Source organism: Pelophylax lessonae, assembly GCF_965119305.1.
Source record: "Pelophylax lessonae genome assembly, chromosome: 3".
Classification (NCBI taxonomy): Eukaryota; Metazoa; Chordata; class Amphibia; order Anura; family Ranidae; genus Pelophylax; species Pelophylax lessonae.
This window is the reverse complement of record NC_138770.1, coordinates 323,525,074-323,540,720: the sequence shown is the minus strand read 5'-3', so window position 1 is coordinate 323,540,720 and position 15,647 is coordinate 323,525,074. Positions and strand designations below refer to the sequence as shown.

The 15,647-nt window shown below is 38.0% G+C and overlaps 1 protein-coding gene across 1 annotated transcript in view; it reads left to right on the top strand.

The window, feature by feature from the left end:
- CSMD1 (CUB and Sushi multiple domains 1) overlaps positions 1-15,647 on the top strand; it is a 2,644,830-nt gene that overhangs the window by 2,492,304 nt on the left and 136,879 nt on the right. Inside the window, exon 56 of the mRNA XM_082250071.1 lies at positions 14,572-14,745. Within this exon, the coding sequence (XP_082106197.1) occupies positions 14,572-14,745 (174 nt within the window). The remainder of the gene's footprint in view (positions 1-14,571; positions 14,746-15,647) is intronic.

The window sequence follows — 15,647 nt, the reverse complement described above, 5'->3', positions numbered from 1 at the left end:
TATTTGCTGCAGTCTACAGACTAAACCTGTCGTATATACAGTATGTAATAAACATAAGTCCCAGAGGTGACATGCACCTAATTTGACTTAACTCATAGTGTGTCTTCACTTTTCACAAATTTCCTGGATTAAAACCTTTCCATGTTTGCATCAACACTACAGTGATAAAAGCTGAATGTGCTTTTTTCACAGGACATCATTCCTAATTGTTGTTGACTGCAATTGTTTTTTTCACAAGTCTTTGTTTTTAAAAGCAGACCACTCATAAAAATTGAAGGGCCACCCCCCACAACCACCTCTTTGCATAGTCACCAATAAAATAAATTTAAAAATAAGGCTGCTGCTTAAGGAAAAAAATAAACAAGAAAAAACAATGTCACTTAAATCATGTTAAAACTTATATAGGATTTAGTGGTTGAGTTTACATATACTTTAGCAAATGATGCTTGAGCTCTTTAAATTACAGTTCTGGTACTCCAAAAATTATTTTAACCACTTCAGGCCTGGAAGGTTTTACCCCCTACCCAATCAGAGCACTTTTTGCAATTTGGTACTGTGCTGCTTTAACTGGTCATTACCCAGTCATAAAATGCTGTACCCAAACTAAATTTGCATCCTTTTATTCCCATAAATAGAGATTTCTTTTGGGGGTATTTAACCACCACTGGGATTTTTATTTTTTGTGATATAAATAAAGAAAAGTCCAAAAAAAAAATTACATTTTCTACATTATGTTATTAAAAAAATCCAATAAACTCAATTTCTGTCATAGGTTTAGGCCGAAATGTATTCAGCCACATGTATTGGGTAAAAAAAAAAAATCAATAAGCATATATTTATTAGTTTGCGCAAAAGTTATATATTGTCTATAAACTATGGTACATTTTCTTGAATTTACACAGCTTTTCGTTTATGACTTCAAATGATCAAAAAAACTATCAGCGCAAAAATGTGATAAATAATCTCTATGTGCTAAAACCTTAAATATATGTGAAATAAATCAACAGAGTGCACAGGTAAATCACATCCGGCTGCAAACAATATATGTGCTTACACCTTCAAAATCAAATACCAATAAAAAAACAAACAGTGTTGCGCCAGAAAAACAAGTGTGATATAAGTGAAATTCATAAATCACAAATAACAACTGTGAAGAGGATAAAAGTAAATAGACTTTCAAAATGTAAATGACTAAACCAAATCATATATAGTGCAATATATGTGAATAAATGTCCATCAAATAAATCCCAGAATCCAAACAGGTGACACCTCAGTGAATGTGTATTCCTTCACCATACAAAGTGGCCTCTCACCTTGTTTCTAGACCTGAGTAATGCAGGTCAATCCAAGCATTTTTCCCTCATGTATGACCATCTATGAATGGAAGTGGAATCCAGGATCAGCCTCCCTGTTTATAGTCTGATATCTCCCCTGTTTGAGGGAAAAAACGCTTGGATTGACCTGCATAAGGTGAGAGGCCACTTTGTATGGTGAAGGAATACACATTCACTGAGGTGTCACCTGTTTGGATTCTGGGATTTATTTGATGGACATTTATTCACATATATTGCACTATATATGATTTTGTCTAGTCATTTACATTTTGAAAGTCTATTTACTTTTATCCTCTTCACAGTTGTTATTTGTGATTTATGAATTTCACTTATATCACAGTTATTTTTCTGGCGCAACACTGTTTGTTTTTTATTGGTATTTCATTTATGACTGCCTATCTGATTTCTTGAGGTTCTAAAAGGGCAGGGCAGTACAAAACCCTCCAAAATTACCCCTTTTTGGAAAGTAGACACCCCAAGGAATTTGCTGAGAGGCATGTTGAGCCCATTAAATTTTTTTTGTCACAAGTGCTTGAAAATGACAAAAAACAACAACATTTTTTTACACCAAGTTATCACTGAAATTATATATTGCTTACACATGCCATGGGTATATGCGGAAATACACCCAAAAATATATTCTTCTGTATCTCCTGAGTATGGGGATACCACATGTGAGACTTTTTGAAAGCCTAGCAGTGTACAGGACCCCAAAAACCAACCACTGCCTTCAGAATGTCAAAGTGCCTAAATTGCTCATTTTACTTCCTCACTACTTATCACAGTTTCGGAGGACCTGAAATGTAAAGATGAAATAAAATCCCCCAAATGACCCAATTTTAAAAAGTAGACACCCCAAGCTATTTTGTGAGAGGCATGTTGAGTCCATGAAATATTTTATATTTTGCCACAAGTTTCGGGAAAAAGACAAATATGTATTTATTTTATTTTTTGTACAAATATTTGTCAAATTATATACTGCTCACACATGCCATGGGTATATGTGAAAAAACACCTCAAAATACATTCTGCTGCTTCTTCTGAGTATGGGGATACCATGTGTGAGACTTTTTGGCAGTCTAGCCATGTACAGGACCCTGAAAACCAATCACCGCCTTCAGGGTTTTAAGGGTGTAAATAAATTGTTGATTTCACTCCACCACGCTACCTATCACAGTTTCACGGGCCATGAAATGCCAAGATAGCACAACCCCCCCCCCCTACAAATGACCCCTTATTGAAAAGTGGACACTGTAAGCTATTTGCTCAGAGGCATGTTGAGTATGATCTCGCTTTTTGTCACAAAGTTTTAAAAATAAAAAAATATATATTTTCTTTTCTTTCTTAATTTTTCAAAACAAGTGAGAGCTGCAAAATACTCACCATGCCTCTTAGCAAATAGCTTGGGGTGTCTACTTTCCAAAAAGGGGTCATTTGGGAGTTTTTTGTGCTATCTTGGCATTTAGAATATAGAACATATAGAACATAATAGAATTATTGCCTTTGATCTGACGTTTATTGTGATACCTTACATGCATGGTGCAATTGCTATTTATATATGACACAAGACCGATGCTTGCATTCGCCTTTGGGTGCAAGCACAGGGGGACAGGAGTGCTTTAATTTTTATTTTTTTTATTTTGCTTTTTTATTTTATTCTCACATTGTCCCTTTCATTTTTATTTATTTTTTTAAATTGTTATTGTTATCACAGGGAATTGAAACAGCTATGATGGCAATAGGTAGTGACAGGTACTCTTTTTTGAAAAATGTGGGGTCTATTAGACTCTTGATCTCTCCTCTGCCCTTAAAGCATCTGACCACACCAAGATCGGTGTGATAAGATGATTTTCCAATATTCCAATGGCGCTGTTTATATCCGGCAAAGCTGAAGTCATGAAATGCTCGTAGTTTCCGGTTTCTTAGGCCAGGAGGGGGGGTGGGTTTGTCTCCTTCCACTGCTTGTAAAGCAGTCTAGCAGCTAATTAGCGGCTAGGATTGATTTTACATGAAAGCTGACCGACTGTTAAAAAAAACGATACCAAGATGATGTCTACCTACAGGCATCGTTCCAGTATAATCACTCAAAGTCCAGCAACATACCAGTACGTTGCTGGTCCTTGTTGGGCATATATTGCAATGTTCTGTTTTTCATGCAGCCTGTGGTCTATATGAAAAATGAGAACCTAACAGATTCCTCCATTCACATCAATCTATCGGTGGTATGCCTACCCTTAAAATACCACCCTACATTTACCCACTTCTAATGATGGGCATACATACACTGTTCTTTTTTTTTTTGTTCAGTCCATAGGCTGAACAAAACAGATTCTTTAATTCACATCGATTGATGTGGATGAAGAAATCTCTGCCAAGAAAAGTGAATAAAAATATATGCCGAAGCATAGGGGAGATCCGCCCTCTGTGTCCACCCCATCCCCTATGCTTCACCATATATGCTCTTTTTTTAACTGTGGTGGTGAAATCACCTCCTGCAGCGCTGGCGCCGCTGATTTTATGTATTGTGATAGCAAACCCTGTTGCTGTAAAAAAAAAAAAAAATCAGTGCTGCAGCTGAATGGTGTACCTGCAAAGCAAACAATGGTTAACAATAAAACATTACAGTATAGCATAAAATACAGTAAAATAGTAGGAACAATAAAATGACAACTATTTTTGGCTTTTTAATTTTTATTTATTTATTTAGTATTTTTTTTACACTTTCATTGTAATTATAAAAGCTCCAGGTTAGGGTCTCTCAAAATGTGAAAGCCATCAAACATCTTTCGAGACCCTGTGTGAAAGTATGCCCTAGACTGTGCCATGCTGTACCCTATACTAATACTCAATGGAAACAGTCCCTGATGCAGAGACCAGGTTCGCCAGGACAGGAGGGACAAAAATAGCTGGTGTCACACCTACTTCTGCACTTGCAACTGACACGGCATCTTTTTTGGGGTGCTCTTTGGGTAGGGGTACCCGGGAGGACATCTGGAAAATGTCTCTAATGCAGCCTGCTCACTGCATCTTGATTGGGAAAAGGGGCCACAGCACCTTCTGGATACAGAAGGGCTGATATGATCTATTCCTAGATTTTTAGGAAGGATCCATTTCTTCCTGACTCTTTGTATAATACATAAGTGTTTAAAAGAGCCAACTGGAATAATTATGCAGACACTTTTTGTACCAGCGTCTGGCCTTATTGACAACTATGTATGACCCCATCATCTGGTCATTGAAGTCCACCCCTATTATTTTACAGTTGTATTGGTGGACACAGAGGGGCTTCCGTTTTTCATTGCACCTTAAGCAGGCTCTCTCCCCCTGACTAAGTGGGGCATTTACAAGCCATTGGGGGAAGCCCTGGTGATTAGATTGCATAATGCCACATGCGACAATTCTTAAATTATGTGACTAAAGTGTCTAAAAAGTGGCACGCTTGTGTAGAAATTGTCCACATATAAATGGTACCCCTTTCCAAATAAGGGTGACACTAAGTCCCAAACAATCTTGCCGCTGCTTCCTATGTAGTCTGGGAATTTGGGGGGCTCCATGCTGCTATATTTTCCCTCGTAAACAAGTAAACGACATGTATAACCTGTTGCCCCTGTCACAGAGCTTATACATCTTGACCCCATATCTGGCACGCTTGCTGGGATTAAACTGCTTGAAACCAAGGCATCCAGAAAACGTAATTAGGACTTATATAGGGACTTATCAATGAAGACAACTTGTTGGGGGATAAACAAGGCTGCAAATTTTTGGTTGAAGTAGTTTACGAGGGGCCAAATTATCGGTCATATCCAGGGTCACCCCGAGGACGACAGAGTTCATCGTCGTTAAAGTGCATGAACCGCAATATTTGCTCATATCTAGCCCTGGCCATGGCAGCAGAGAATACGGGCATTTGACTTCAAATATGACCGCAACTCACTCTTTTTAGTCATGCTCATGTTAAGGAATAGGCTCAGAAAGGTCTTAAATTCAGGAACCGTTATAGGTCTCCAGCCAAATTGTCTGGCAAGGGTCAAATTTAACCACTTCTGGACCGGAAGATATTCCCCCTTAATAACCAGGCCATATTTTGCGATTTGGCACTGCAATGTAATTACCCACTTAAGCCCCGGAGGATTTGGCTGCTCAAAGACCAGGCCCTATTTTGCGATTCGGCACTGCATGATTTTAACGGACAATTGCGCGGTCATGCGACACTGTACCCAAATTAAATTGACATCCTTTTTTTCCCACAAACAGAGCTTTCTTTTGGTGGTATTTAATCACCTGTGCAATTTTTACTTTTTGCGCTATAAACAAAAAAAGAGCGTCAATTTTGAAAAAATAACAATATTTTTCACATTTTTTTTATATGAAATTCCCCCCCAAAAAATGTAAAAATCAAAATTTTTTAACATTTTGGGCCAATTTGATTTCTGCTACATATTTTTGGTAAAAAAAATCACAATGGGCCTATTTTGATTGGTTTGCGCAAAAGTTATTGCGTTTACTAAGGGAAAGATTTATGTCATTTTTATTGTTTTTTTTTAACTAGTAATGGCGGCGATCTGCGATTTTTTTTGCGGGACTTCAATATTGCGGCAGACAGATCAGACCCCTGACTAACATTTTTGACACTTTTGGGAGTACCAGTGACATTATTACAGTAATCAGTGCTATACATATGCACTGTTACTGTAAAAATGACACTGGCAGGGAAGGGGTTAACTTTATTAGAGATCAAGGGGTTAAGTGTGTGCCTAGGGGCGTGATTCTAACAGTAGAGGGGCGTGGCTTTTGATGTAACCACAGAGACATACGATCCTACATAGCAGGATCGTATGAGCCACCTGACCCGTGCATCGACTTCCCCGCTGCTGAGTGGGGGTGGGAGCGCACCGCCGGCAGCATGCGCTCACCCCCTAGCTGCCTGCTCGTGACTGATGAAGACCTACATCGATTTGCGCAGCAGAGCCACATTGCCGCAGTAAATAGGTGGCGGGTGGTCGGGAACCCTACGTTCTATACCAGGCCCTCATCGAAGCATGCAGCCTGAAAGGCCAGGAGAGGTATGCAGCCTGGCATGCGCCTACTCTTCCTGAGACATACAAGGCCACATGTCCTTAACACGGGAGGTAACTTGATGGGAGGACCACCAAGAAATACAATTTGTGTCCCCATGTTGATGAGCACAAGAGCCTCTTCCCTTAAACCCTGGCCTTATGGTTGTGGGGGTATGCAGGTGGGGAGGCTTATGAGAAACTGAAAGCCCCTCATCAATAAGGGGGATCCCAGTTCCCCTAGTAAATGAGTAACGGGTACATAGTACCCCTTGTCGCAAACAATTTTAAACAGTAGAAACAGGCACATAGTTTTTGATGATTCTTTTAATAATAATAAAAAAAAGACCAGCAATGTAAATCCACTATTGAGGTTAGGGTTAGGCTGTACACTATTAGTCATGTCACTCTGGTATTTCTGTGAACATACTTTTTATTTCTATCCCCTGTATTTACGAAGAGAGCCACCCAGGCTAGATGTCATACATGTCTATCTTTGTTTATGTCTTCTACATGAGGGGTGGGGAGATTATGAGTTCACAGCTCAGCTATCAGGAGGTGACAGGGGTATTGCATTTCTGGAAAGATCAACAGTTATTTTTTTGCCCTTGCTAAAAATGTTTTTTACGGGGAAAAAAAAGACAATGAACGCAGCCACCACATCTAATGACTAGTAAGTTGTAAAACAAATTACGTTTTTGTGATTGGGTTTAGTTATACTTTATTTCCTGAATTCCCCATCTGGCCCTGCCTCATCTGCTCTCTATAAGGCTATCTATGAGAAAGATTGATCAATATAAAGCTATTAGAGCTGGAAAGGCCAGAGAAAAGTTGCATTTCATATTGTAACTCCCTTGGCTTTTTGGCTTCCAGATTGCGCTACATTGTATCTGACCATGCATACAGGCACATATAGGTGCCCAGTATGCATGGCTGTCTGCAGTTTAGTTTGAAATATAGTGAGCACTGGTCCACTCTAAAAGTTACAAAACTTTTAAAATGCAGCTATTTTTGTGCAAATAATATATTCAGAATTTACAGGGTGTACATCCCATGATATTATTTATTTACAAACACTTCAATGCATGTGCCTTAGCTTTTTGAAAAATTGGGGTGTTATATTTTTCAGTGGAAATACATTATGTCTATTATTTTGTAAAGGTCACATACAAGAAACATAATGGTGTAGTGTACATAATGTATTTCTGCATTCATCAGTTGATATAGGAAACAGTACTGTGCATTTGTGACCTTAAAATATACTTTTAAATACAGTAAGTCATATTTCTGAAAACAAGTGTTGATGAGTTATAACAACATTTTGAGTAAAAATGAAAACAAGTTTCTGCTGCTGCAATAACTTGATTACAAGGTAAATCAAGGTAAAGAGCCTGGTAAACTGAAACAATTGCACCCATGTAGACAATTGTGGAGTCCCCAAAGGGAATGGAAGAAGTTAATGCGCTCCATGTAATTTCTTTAAAAGTGTACTGCAGTTAAGGTTTTGGTAACAGCAGAAATAAGGGGCAAGATGATTTACTGCAGCCTTGAACACAGCCCGAGAGGAAGCAAACAACTAAAATGAAAACATAAGTGATGAAATATCACAAGAGATTACGTGTAACAATGGAATTTTTGTATTATTTAGAAGGTGTGTAAGTAAGAAAAGGAATGAAATTAAGTTCTTTGTTTCCTGTTAAGCATGTTTCTTCTCAAATGATTCTGCATCACTGTTTGCTCCTAAAACAGTTTATAAGGGAATGTGGTCTGTGGAAATCAACAATGAAATTATTTTTACTTTCCCCTTGTGCTTTCTCTCAATCTACCTATAGTCATTAAAAGAAAATTATAAGAGATCCAGGGAATGTAAGTGTCCCTAGGAAAATTATTTACGGTAGTTCAAAAAGCCACCTCATTAGCAATTAGGAACTGTAATTGCTTTTTGTTAGTTTTGCCTTGGAATATAACAATAGAATGAGGAAAAGAACATTTTCTATTTTCAGTGAAGTGTCTACTTTCTCTGAAAAACATATTATTTATTTTTTTTTTTTTTTAATTTTATTTTATTTAGGATTGTGGTCTAGTTTGAACACTATTTGGTCATCAAATTAGCCCCTAAATATTTGATGAACACATGAACGTGCGCACACACATACACACAATCTTTGCCACAATTGTAAAACTTAAAGTGTAAATGACAGGGAAAAATTGGAAACACACTGAAAATAATAAGCATCTGAATACATTTACAATTATTGTAATGAAAAGCCAGGCTATTGGTTTTTTAGTCACCTCACAAGTGTGGACTCAACCAGCTTTGTAAAATTCCTTAAATCCTACTGTTTTTATGTAATATGTGCAATGATTATTGCTTCAACTTAATTCTTGTAGGGAAATATAGACAAAAAATACTGTTTTATCTCGAAAACACTATACATGGCATTTCAGTATCATACAAGGTGACAAAATTGTGAAAATTGCTACGGTCAATGCTGGTAGTCCTGCTAGTCCTGAAGTCACAATTAACTGGGTAGCACTAGCAATACAGCAATTATTTTTTATTGTTAGTAAATTTGGTTGAACTTTAAAGCTTTCTATTTATCCTACACAGCCTTTACTGTGGTGTCAGTGCTTGTTATATAAAAAGACCATTATTGGAGCTTAGGATATGAAAACTGTTAAGACACAAGAAGAAGTTCCCCAGCTGACCTCATTAAAATGCACCCTGCATCTTCCCTCCCCATTCCAGGAGATCAGTCCCACCAGCCTCTGCAAATGCACATTTTTCCAAAACAATCAATGATTACAGTTCTCACACAGCCATAGACCATTAATTTTCCAAAGTGTGCAGGAGCTGAGCGATCAGACAACAGCCTATGTGGAGCAGAGCTGTAGTATTGAAAACAGGAGACATATGGGCAACTACGTGGCAAATGAGATTTAATGTAGAGAAATGTAAGGTATTGCACTTGGGGGTAAAAAACATAAATGCAAATTATGCTGGGGGGGGTTAACCTCTGGGGGAATCCGGGATGGAGAAGGATTAGGGGGTTCTAGTAGAAGATAAACTAAGTAATAGAATGCAATGTCAAGCTGCAGCTGCCAAAGCCGGCAGAACATTAGCATGCATAAGTAAGGGCATATATTCCAGAGACAAAGCTATAATCCTACTACTTTATAAAACTCTGGTCCGACCAAACCTGGAGTATTCTGTCCAGTTTTGGTCGCCAATCCTCAGATAGGATGTGCTGGAACTGGAGAGAGTCCAAAGAAGGGCAACTAAACTAATCAGGGGATTGGAGGACCTGAATTACGAGGAGCGATTACAAGCACCTAATTTATTCTTCTTGGAGAGGAGACGCCTGAGAGGGGACATGATAGCAAATTACCAATACCTCAATGGCGATCCCAGCATAGTTAAAAAAAACTATTTTGTCTCAAGGAGTGCAATAGGACATGTGGCCACACAATCAGATTAGAGGAGAGATGGCTTAACTTTATGCTGCATAAGGGGTTCTTCACTGTAAGGGCGGAGAGAATTTGGAACTCTCTTCCACAATTGGTGGTAGCTGCGGGGAGTATGGCTACTTTTAAAAGACTTTTAAAGGACGTGCATCTCACAGATCACAACATTCAGGGTTATGAGAAATGATCAGGCCATTGACACACACACACACACCTGTACAGGTTGAACTGGATAGACTGATGTCTTTATTAGGGATGATCGAACTTTTGAAAAGTTCGGTTCGGCCAGAACATCCGAACTTCCCGAAAGTTCGGCCCGGATTTCAGAACCCCATTGAAATCAATGGGACCCGAACTTCGGTAATCAAAAAACAAATTTTTAAGCCCTAAAACCCAATAAATGCCCCTAAAAAGTGCCTATGGTTCTGGGTCATGCCCCATTAACTATTAATTACACAAAAAAAGTTCTTAAAAATTGTCATTTTTGATAAAAAAGCCAATTATTGAAAAAATTAAAAAAAAAATAAAAAGAGAGATTTTTTGATTTTGATTTTGGATTTAGTATCTGGGGGGTCTACAAGGTGTACCTGTGAAGTTTCAGCTCTGTAGGATGTCCAGAACCATAAAAAAGATCGTTTGTATTAGTGCAATTATAGATCTGGAGTATGGCTTCTCGCTTTTCACAGCACCTTGCCGGTTTAATAGCAGGCATTTTTTTGGGTTCTTTGCAGTCAGGAAAAACATCTGAACTTGTGTATAGTGGTACTGTGCACAAGTTCAGATGTTTTGCCTGCCTCCAAAAACCCCCAAAAAATGCCTGCAACAACACACCTGGGCGTTTTTTTTTTGACGCTAGCGTTTTTTTGGGCATTTTTTTGGGTTCTTTTGAGGCAGGCAAAACATCTGAACTTGTGTATAGTGGTGTATATACACACATACTTATATGTATATACACACCTAGCCATATATAGGTGTGATAGTAGCAGAAATATATTAGTGTAAATGATTTCATTAGCACAAGCATATATTTCTGCTACTATCACACCTATATATGTCTAGGTGTATATATACAGACATGGTTGTGTATATATACCCCCTATACACATGTTCAGATGTCATGTCTGACATCAAACATGTGCTCAAAAAAGCACTGGCAGTGGCAACCCCTGCAGCATAAAAAATGCTGGCTGGTGAGAAGCCATATTCCAGTTCCGAAGCAACTCAGAGAAATGATCATTTCTCTATAGCGGTCACCCTGCTTTTGTCACCCTTCCATAGCAGTCACAGTCAGTTAACCCTGCACTACACTACAGTCCCCTTACACTTAACACATTCCCTACAGAAACTGAATAAATTAAAGCTAACTAAAGTGTAAAAGAGCACTCTAACTACACTAGATATCCCTTTCCTCACACTAATAAATGCTAAATGACACTTTGTAACACTTTGTAACAGAAGTAAAAGAACAGCATTCCACTCTCTTCCATGTCCCGTATAAGAATGCTAGGAATTTGGGGGGGGCTATCTTATATACTGGGGGGCGTATTCACTAATGATTGGACTATGGACCCCCTAGTCACTCCAATCACATTCCTAGCATTCTCCTGCCCTCTCAATTGGCTTTTGCTAATGGTTCTGGTCCAATCACAGGCTTTTAAAGCCCATTTCCTGTCCCATTGCATTTTGGTCGGTTCTGGTTGCCGAATTCCGAACTTTTTGGGAAAAAAGTTCTAAATTCGGCCGAACCTCGAACACCCAATGTTCGGGCCGAACCAATGGTCTACCCAAACCGTTCGATCATCCCTAGTCTTTATTCAACCTCAACTACTATGTAACTATGTCCTGGCTTCTGTAAAGCCCACCATACACTATAAAATCTGATTGTACAATTTACTTTAGATCTACCATCAATTGTGTAGTGCAAGGGCCTGTCTGATTCAAAACAGAGTGATTGGATAGATGGTGTGTCCTCCTATTATATAGTTTTGGTAAATCTAAAGGAGATCTTACAGAGATTGTACAATCAGATTGTATAGTGTATGGCCACATTTATGCACCTAAAATTAACTAGCTGCACTTTCTGTGCCATTAATTGTAAATGGCACACCAAATACAGAAGCAAACGCACATTTTGGCACATGAAAAAAACAGCGACATCCGCAGCAAAACGCACAGTAAAAACGTGCAAACCCACAACACACTAACATTTTCCATGAGCTGCTTTGCCACATGTAGAGCAACCTAATGAAATCAATGGGCTGCTCTATACGTGTCACGAGAAAAAAGAGCCAGAAATGTGTGTGCTTCCACTAGGATAGGTGTGAATGGGGGCTGAAAAGGAAATAGGTTTGTTTACACAAGTATAATGAGGCTCCATTCACATCTGTGTGTTTCTGAATGCTTGGCAAACACCGCAGAAAATGCATGCTTTGTCATGCGCTTCAGAAATGCTCTGCAAATGCACAAAAAAGCACAGTAAAAATCATATTGACAATTATATATATGTCAGATTGTATCACGCTTGTTACCAATAAACGTATTATTGTGTAAAACAAAAAAAACGCACCACGCTCCAGCCTAAAATAAATTCTGCAGCTTCGTTGGGACAATTTTTTCACATAGGACAGCCAATGTAAGTGAATAGGCTGCCCTATGTGTGACAAGTGAAATGCTCCAAAACACCAAAAAAACGCATTCAGGAATGTGAGTTCCTGCTACTCAGGGATGTGAATAGGGCTTGACAGAGTGTCACCATTCACTCTCTCCTATGTACCTGTATAAAGCTCGCCATACAATATGCAATCTGATTGTAAAATCTCCTTTGGATCTACCATCAACTATGTAGAGCAAGGGCCTACCTGATTGGCTACAGAGTGAATGGATAGATACACTAGGTGGGTCCTGCTATACCATAGTGCTGGTAAATCCAAAGGAAACTGTACAGTTTGTACAATCAGATTGCATAATATATGGCCAACTATATACAGTACAAGTACATAGAAGGGAGTGGATGGAGACACTCAGTTGTGGAGCCCCAATTTTTTTTTTCATACATAGGGCAGCCCATTCGCTTAAATGGGTTACCCTACACAACAATCACCCCAAAGAAGATTCAGAACTTTTTCCTAGAGTGGAGTGTGTTGTGTTTTTTTACTGTGCTTTTTGGTGCATTTGCAACCCATTTCTGAAAAACGGCAAAACGTGCATTTTCTGTGCAGTTTACTATGAATTCTGAAACACACAGATTTTAATAGAGCCCCATTGTTCTTGTGTAAACAAACCAATTTCATTTCCAGAACCCATTTACACCTTGAGTAGTGGGAGCGCATGTTTTTTAGTTTGTTTTTCCAGTGACATGCATAGGGCAGCCCCTTGATTGCAGTGGGCTGCTCTACATGTGGCAAAGTAGTTCATGGGACTTTTTGGAGTGTTGCAGGTTGCACGTTTTTTACTGTACATTTTTCAGCATTTGTCGCTCATTTTTTCAATTGGCAAAATGTGTGTTTGCTTCTGTGTTTGGTGTACCATTAACAATTAATGGAACCAAAATTGCATAAGTTAATTTTAGGTGTATAAAGGCTATATACTATACAATCTTTGTACAATCTCCTTCAGATTTACTAAAACTATAATATAGGAGAACACATCCCATCACACTTTATCCAATCAGGAAGGCCCTTGCATTCCATAGTTGATGGTAGATCCAAAGGAGATTGTAAAATCAGATTGTATAGGGTATGGTGAGCTTTACAGAGCCCAGATCTAATACTACAGTTCTGATTCACATAGGATGTTATCTGATCGCTCAGCTTCTACACATTCTGCCCAATGAATGATCTATGGCTGTGTATTTGGTGAGAACTGAGATCACTGATTGCATTGGAAAAATGTACACCTGAGTAGATGAATGTGAGCAATCTCTAGAAAGGGGTAGGGCAATGGAGAGTGTGCGTTGATGAGGTCAGCTGGTCAACTCCTTTCTGTGCCTTAACAGTCTTCACATCCTAAGGTCCATGCAGGAAGTAATGGAGATGTACAACAAGCATTGACACTGAGATAATATCTGTGTAGGATAAATAGAAATCTTTTTTTATTTCTGCAAAAGAAGTCCATTAATGCTATATTGGTAGATATGGGAGCTGGAATTTGGAAAACAAAAAGGTGAACTTAGCCTACTTAGCATTTAAAGTTACATTGTACAAAGGCTGAGGCAAAGCAAAGGAAGCATGTAACTGTGCTGTCACTGCAAAATAAACAGAAACAATAGACATGAAATGTTAACTCTGTGTGGCCCCTGGCTTCGTATGTGAGTTTATAGAGAAGCAAAATTGCATTTACCAGTTGTTTTACATCATTAATGTCTAGAGGTCTGGTAGATGTCCAATTTAGGACAATCATTTTCCTGGCATGGAAGAAAAATCTTCTTGTGAGTCTTAAGGCCTATGTCACCAAATATACCTAGAATATATCATATTTATCTGCATATGGTGGGAATTGTACAATTATGCTAGATTAACCCAGTAACAACAACAATTTATTTTTAACTCCTTATCATTGGATAAGAAATAAATATACGTTATTAATTGTAAATTTAAAAAAAAAAAAGTCATTTCAAATGTATTATTTCAAGAAAGAATACCTCAAGTAAAATAGTATGTACTGTAATATTAATTTCTTATGTTGTTAGTCCATTAATCAGATTCTTTTACTGTTTACAGCTATATCATGTGGCCATCCTGGTGTTCCTGCTAATGCCATTCTAGGTGGGGATAAATTTATATATGGGTCGAAAGTCCACTACTCTTGCACTGGACCTCATATACTTATAGGAAATTCAACCAGAGTTTGTCAAGAAGACAGTCGATGGAGTGGAATACTTCCTCACTGCTCAGGTACATTCATAAAAAGAGAAATATCCTATATATAGAGCACATTTTCTGCCACATATAAGTTATGTTGCAAACACAGCCTTATGTTCAGGACCAATCTACCCTTTGCTCTGCTCTAAAAGTTGATAGTATTTTCCTGTAAAAGGTTTATTTGACAATATTTATTTGGTGTTACACTAAATAAGTCAAAGAAGATGTTTCTACCCTGTGCTTTTCCCTATCCAAAATAAATACCAGAAATTTAAGCTGTTCAGTCACCTGTGGGAATTATCTGAAAAATAAACCAAAACTTTTTCTCATTATTTAAAAAAAAAAAAAAAAAATACATATACACATTACTTTCCTACTCATTACATCAGTAATAGCTGTGGTTATACTATACTGCATGGTTCAAAGCAAAAGGATTATGCTGCCCTATTACATAAAACATAAGATTTAAACAACTCTTTTATATAAACTTAAAAATCCTTATGACTAATTTAGAGTTGTAAACCGTTTATGGCTAAATTATAATGGTAACTACACTGGTTAGGAGTGATATCTGAGAAGGACTTAATTTAAAATTTGATAAATGTTTAGAAACTTGAAAATTTGGATGAATACGATTTAATATTTAGGACTCCATTTTCTAAAGTGTTAAGCAAAGTTAAGAGAAATCATTTCTGTATCTGATTTGTGTTATGTGCTTGCACTTCAAAACTACTCAATATGTGCTTACTGCTTAGTGATGGTCCCCTAGGTAGTCCATTCACCTACCTACAGATACAGCACATAATGTGGTTCCTCACTTTATTCTAAAAAAGGAAAGGAAAGAGAAAACCAGGCAGTTAAAGAAGTTGGTTCATTTTTTTCTCACCTGAACTCTCAGACTCACAGTTAGAAGTTTCAGACACAGGAGAGTCAAG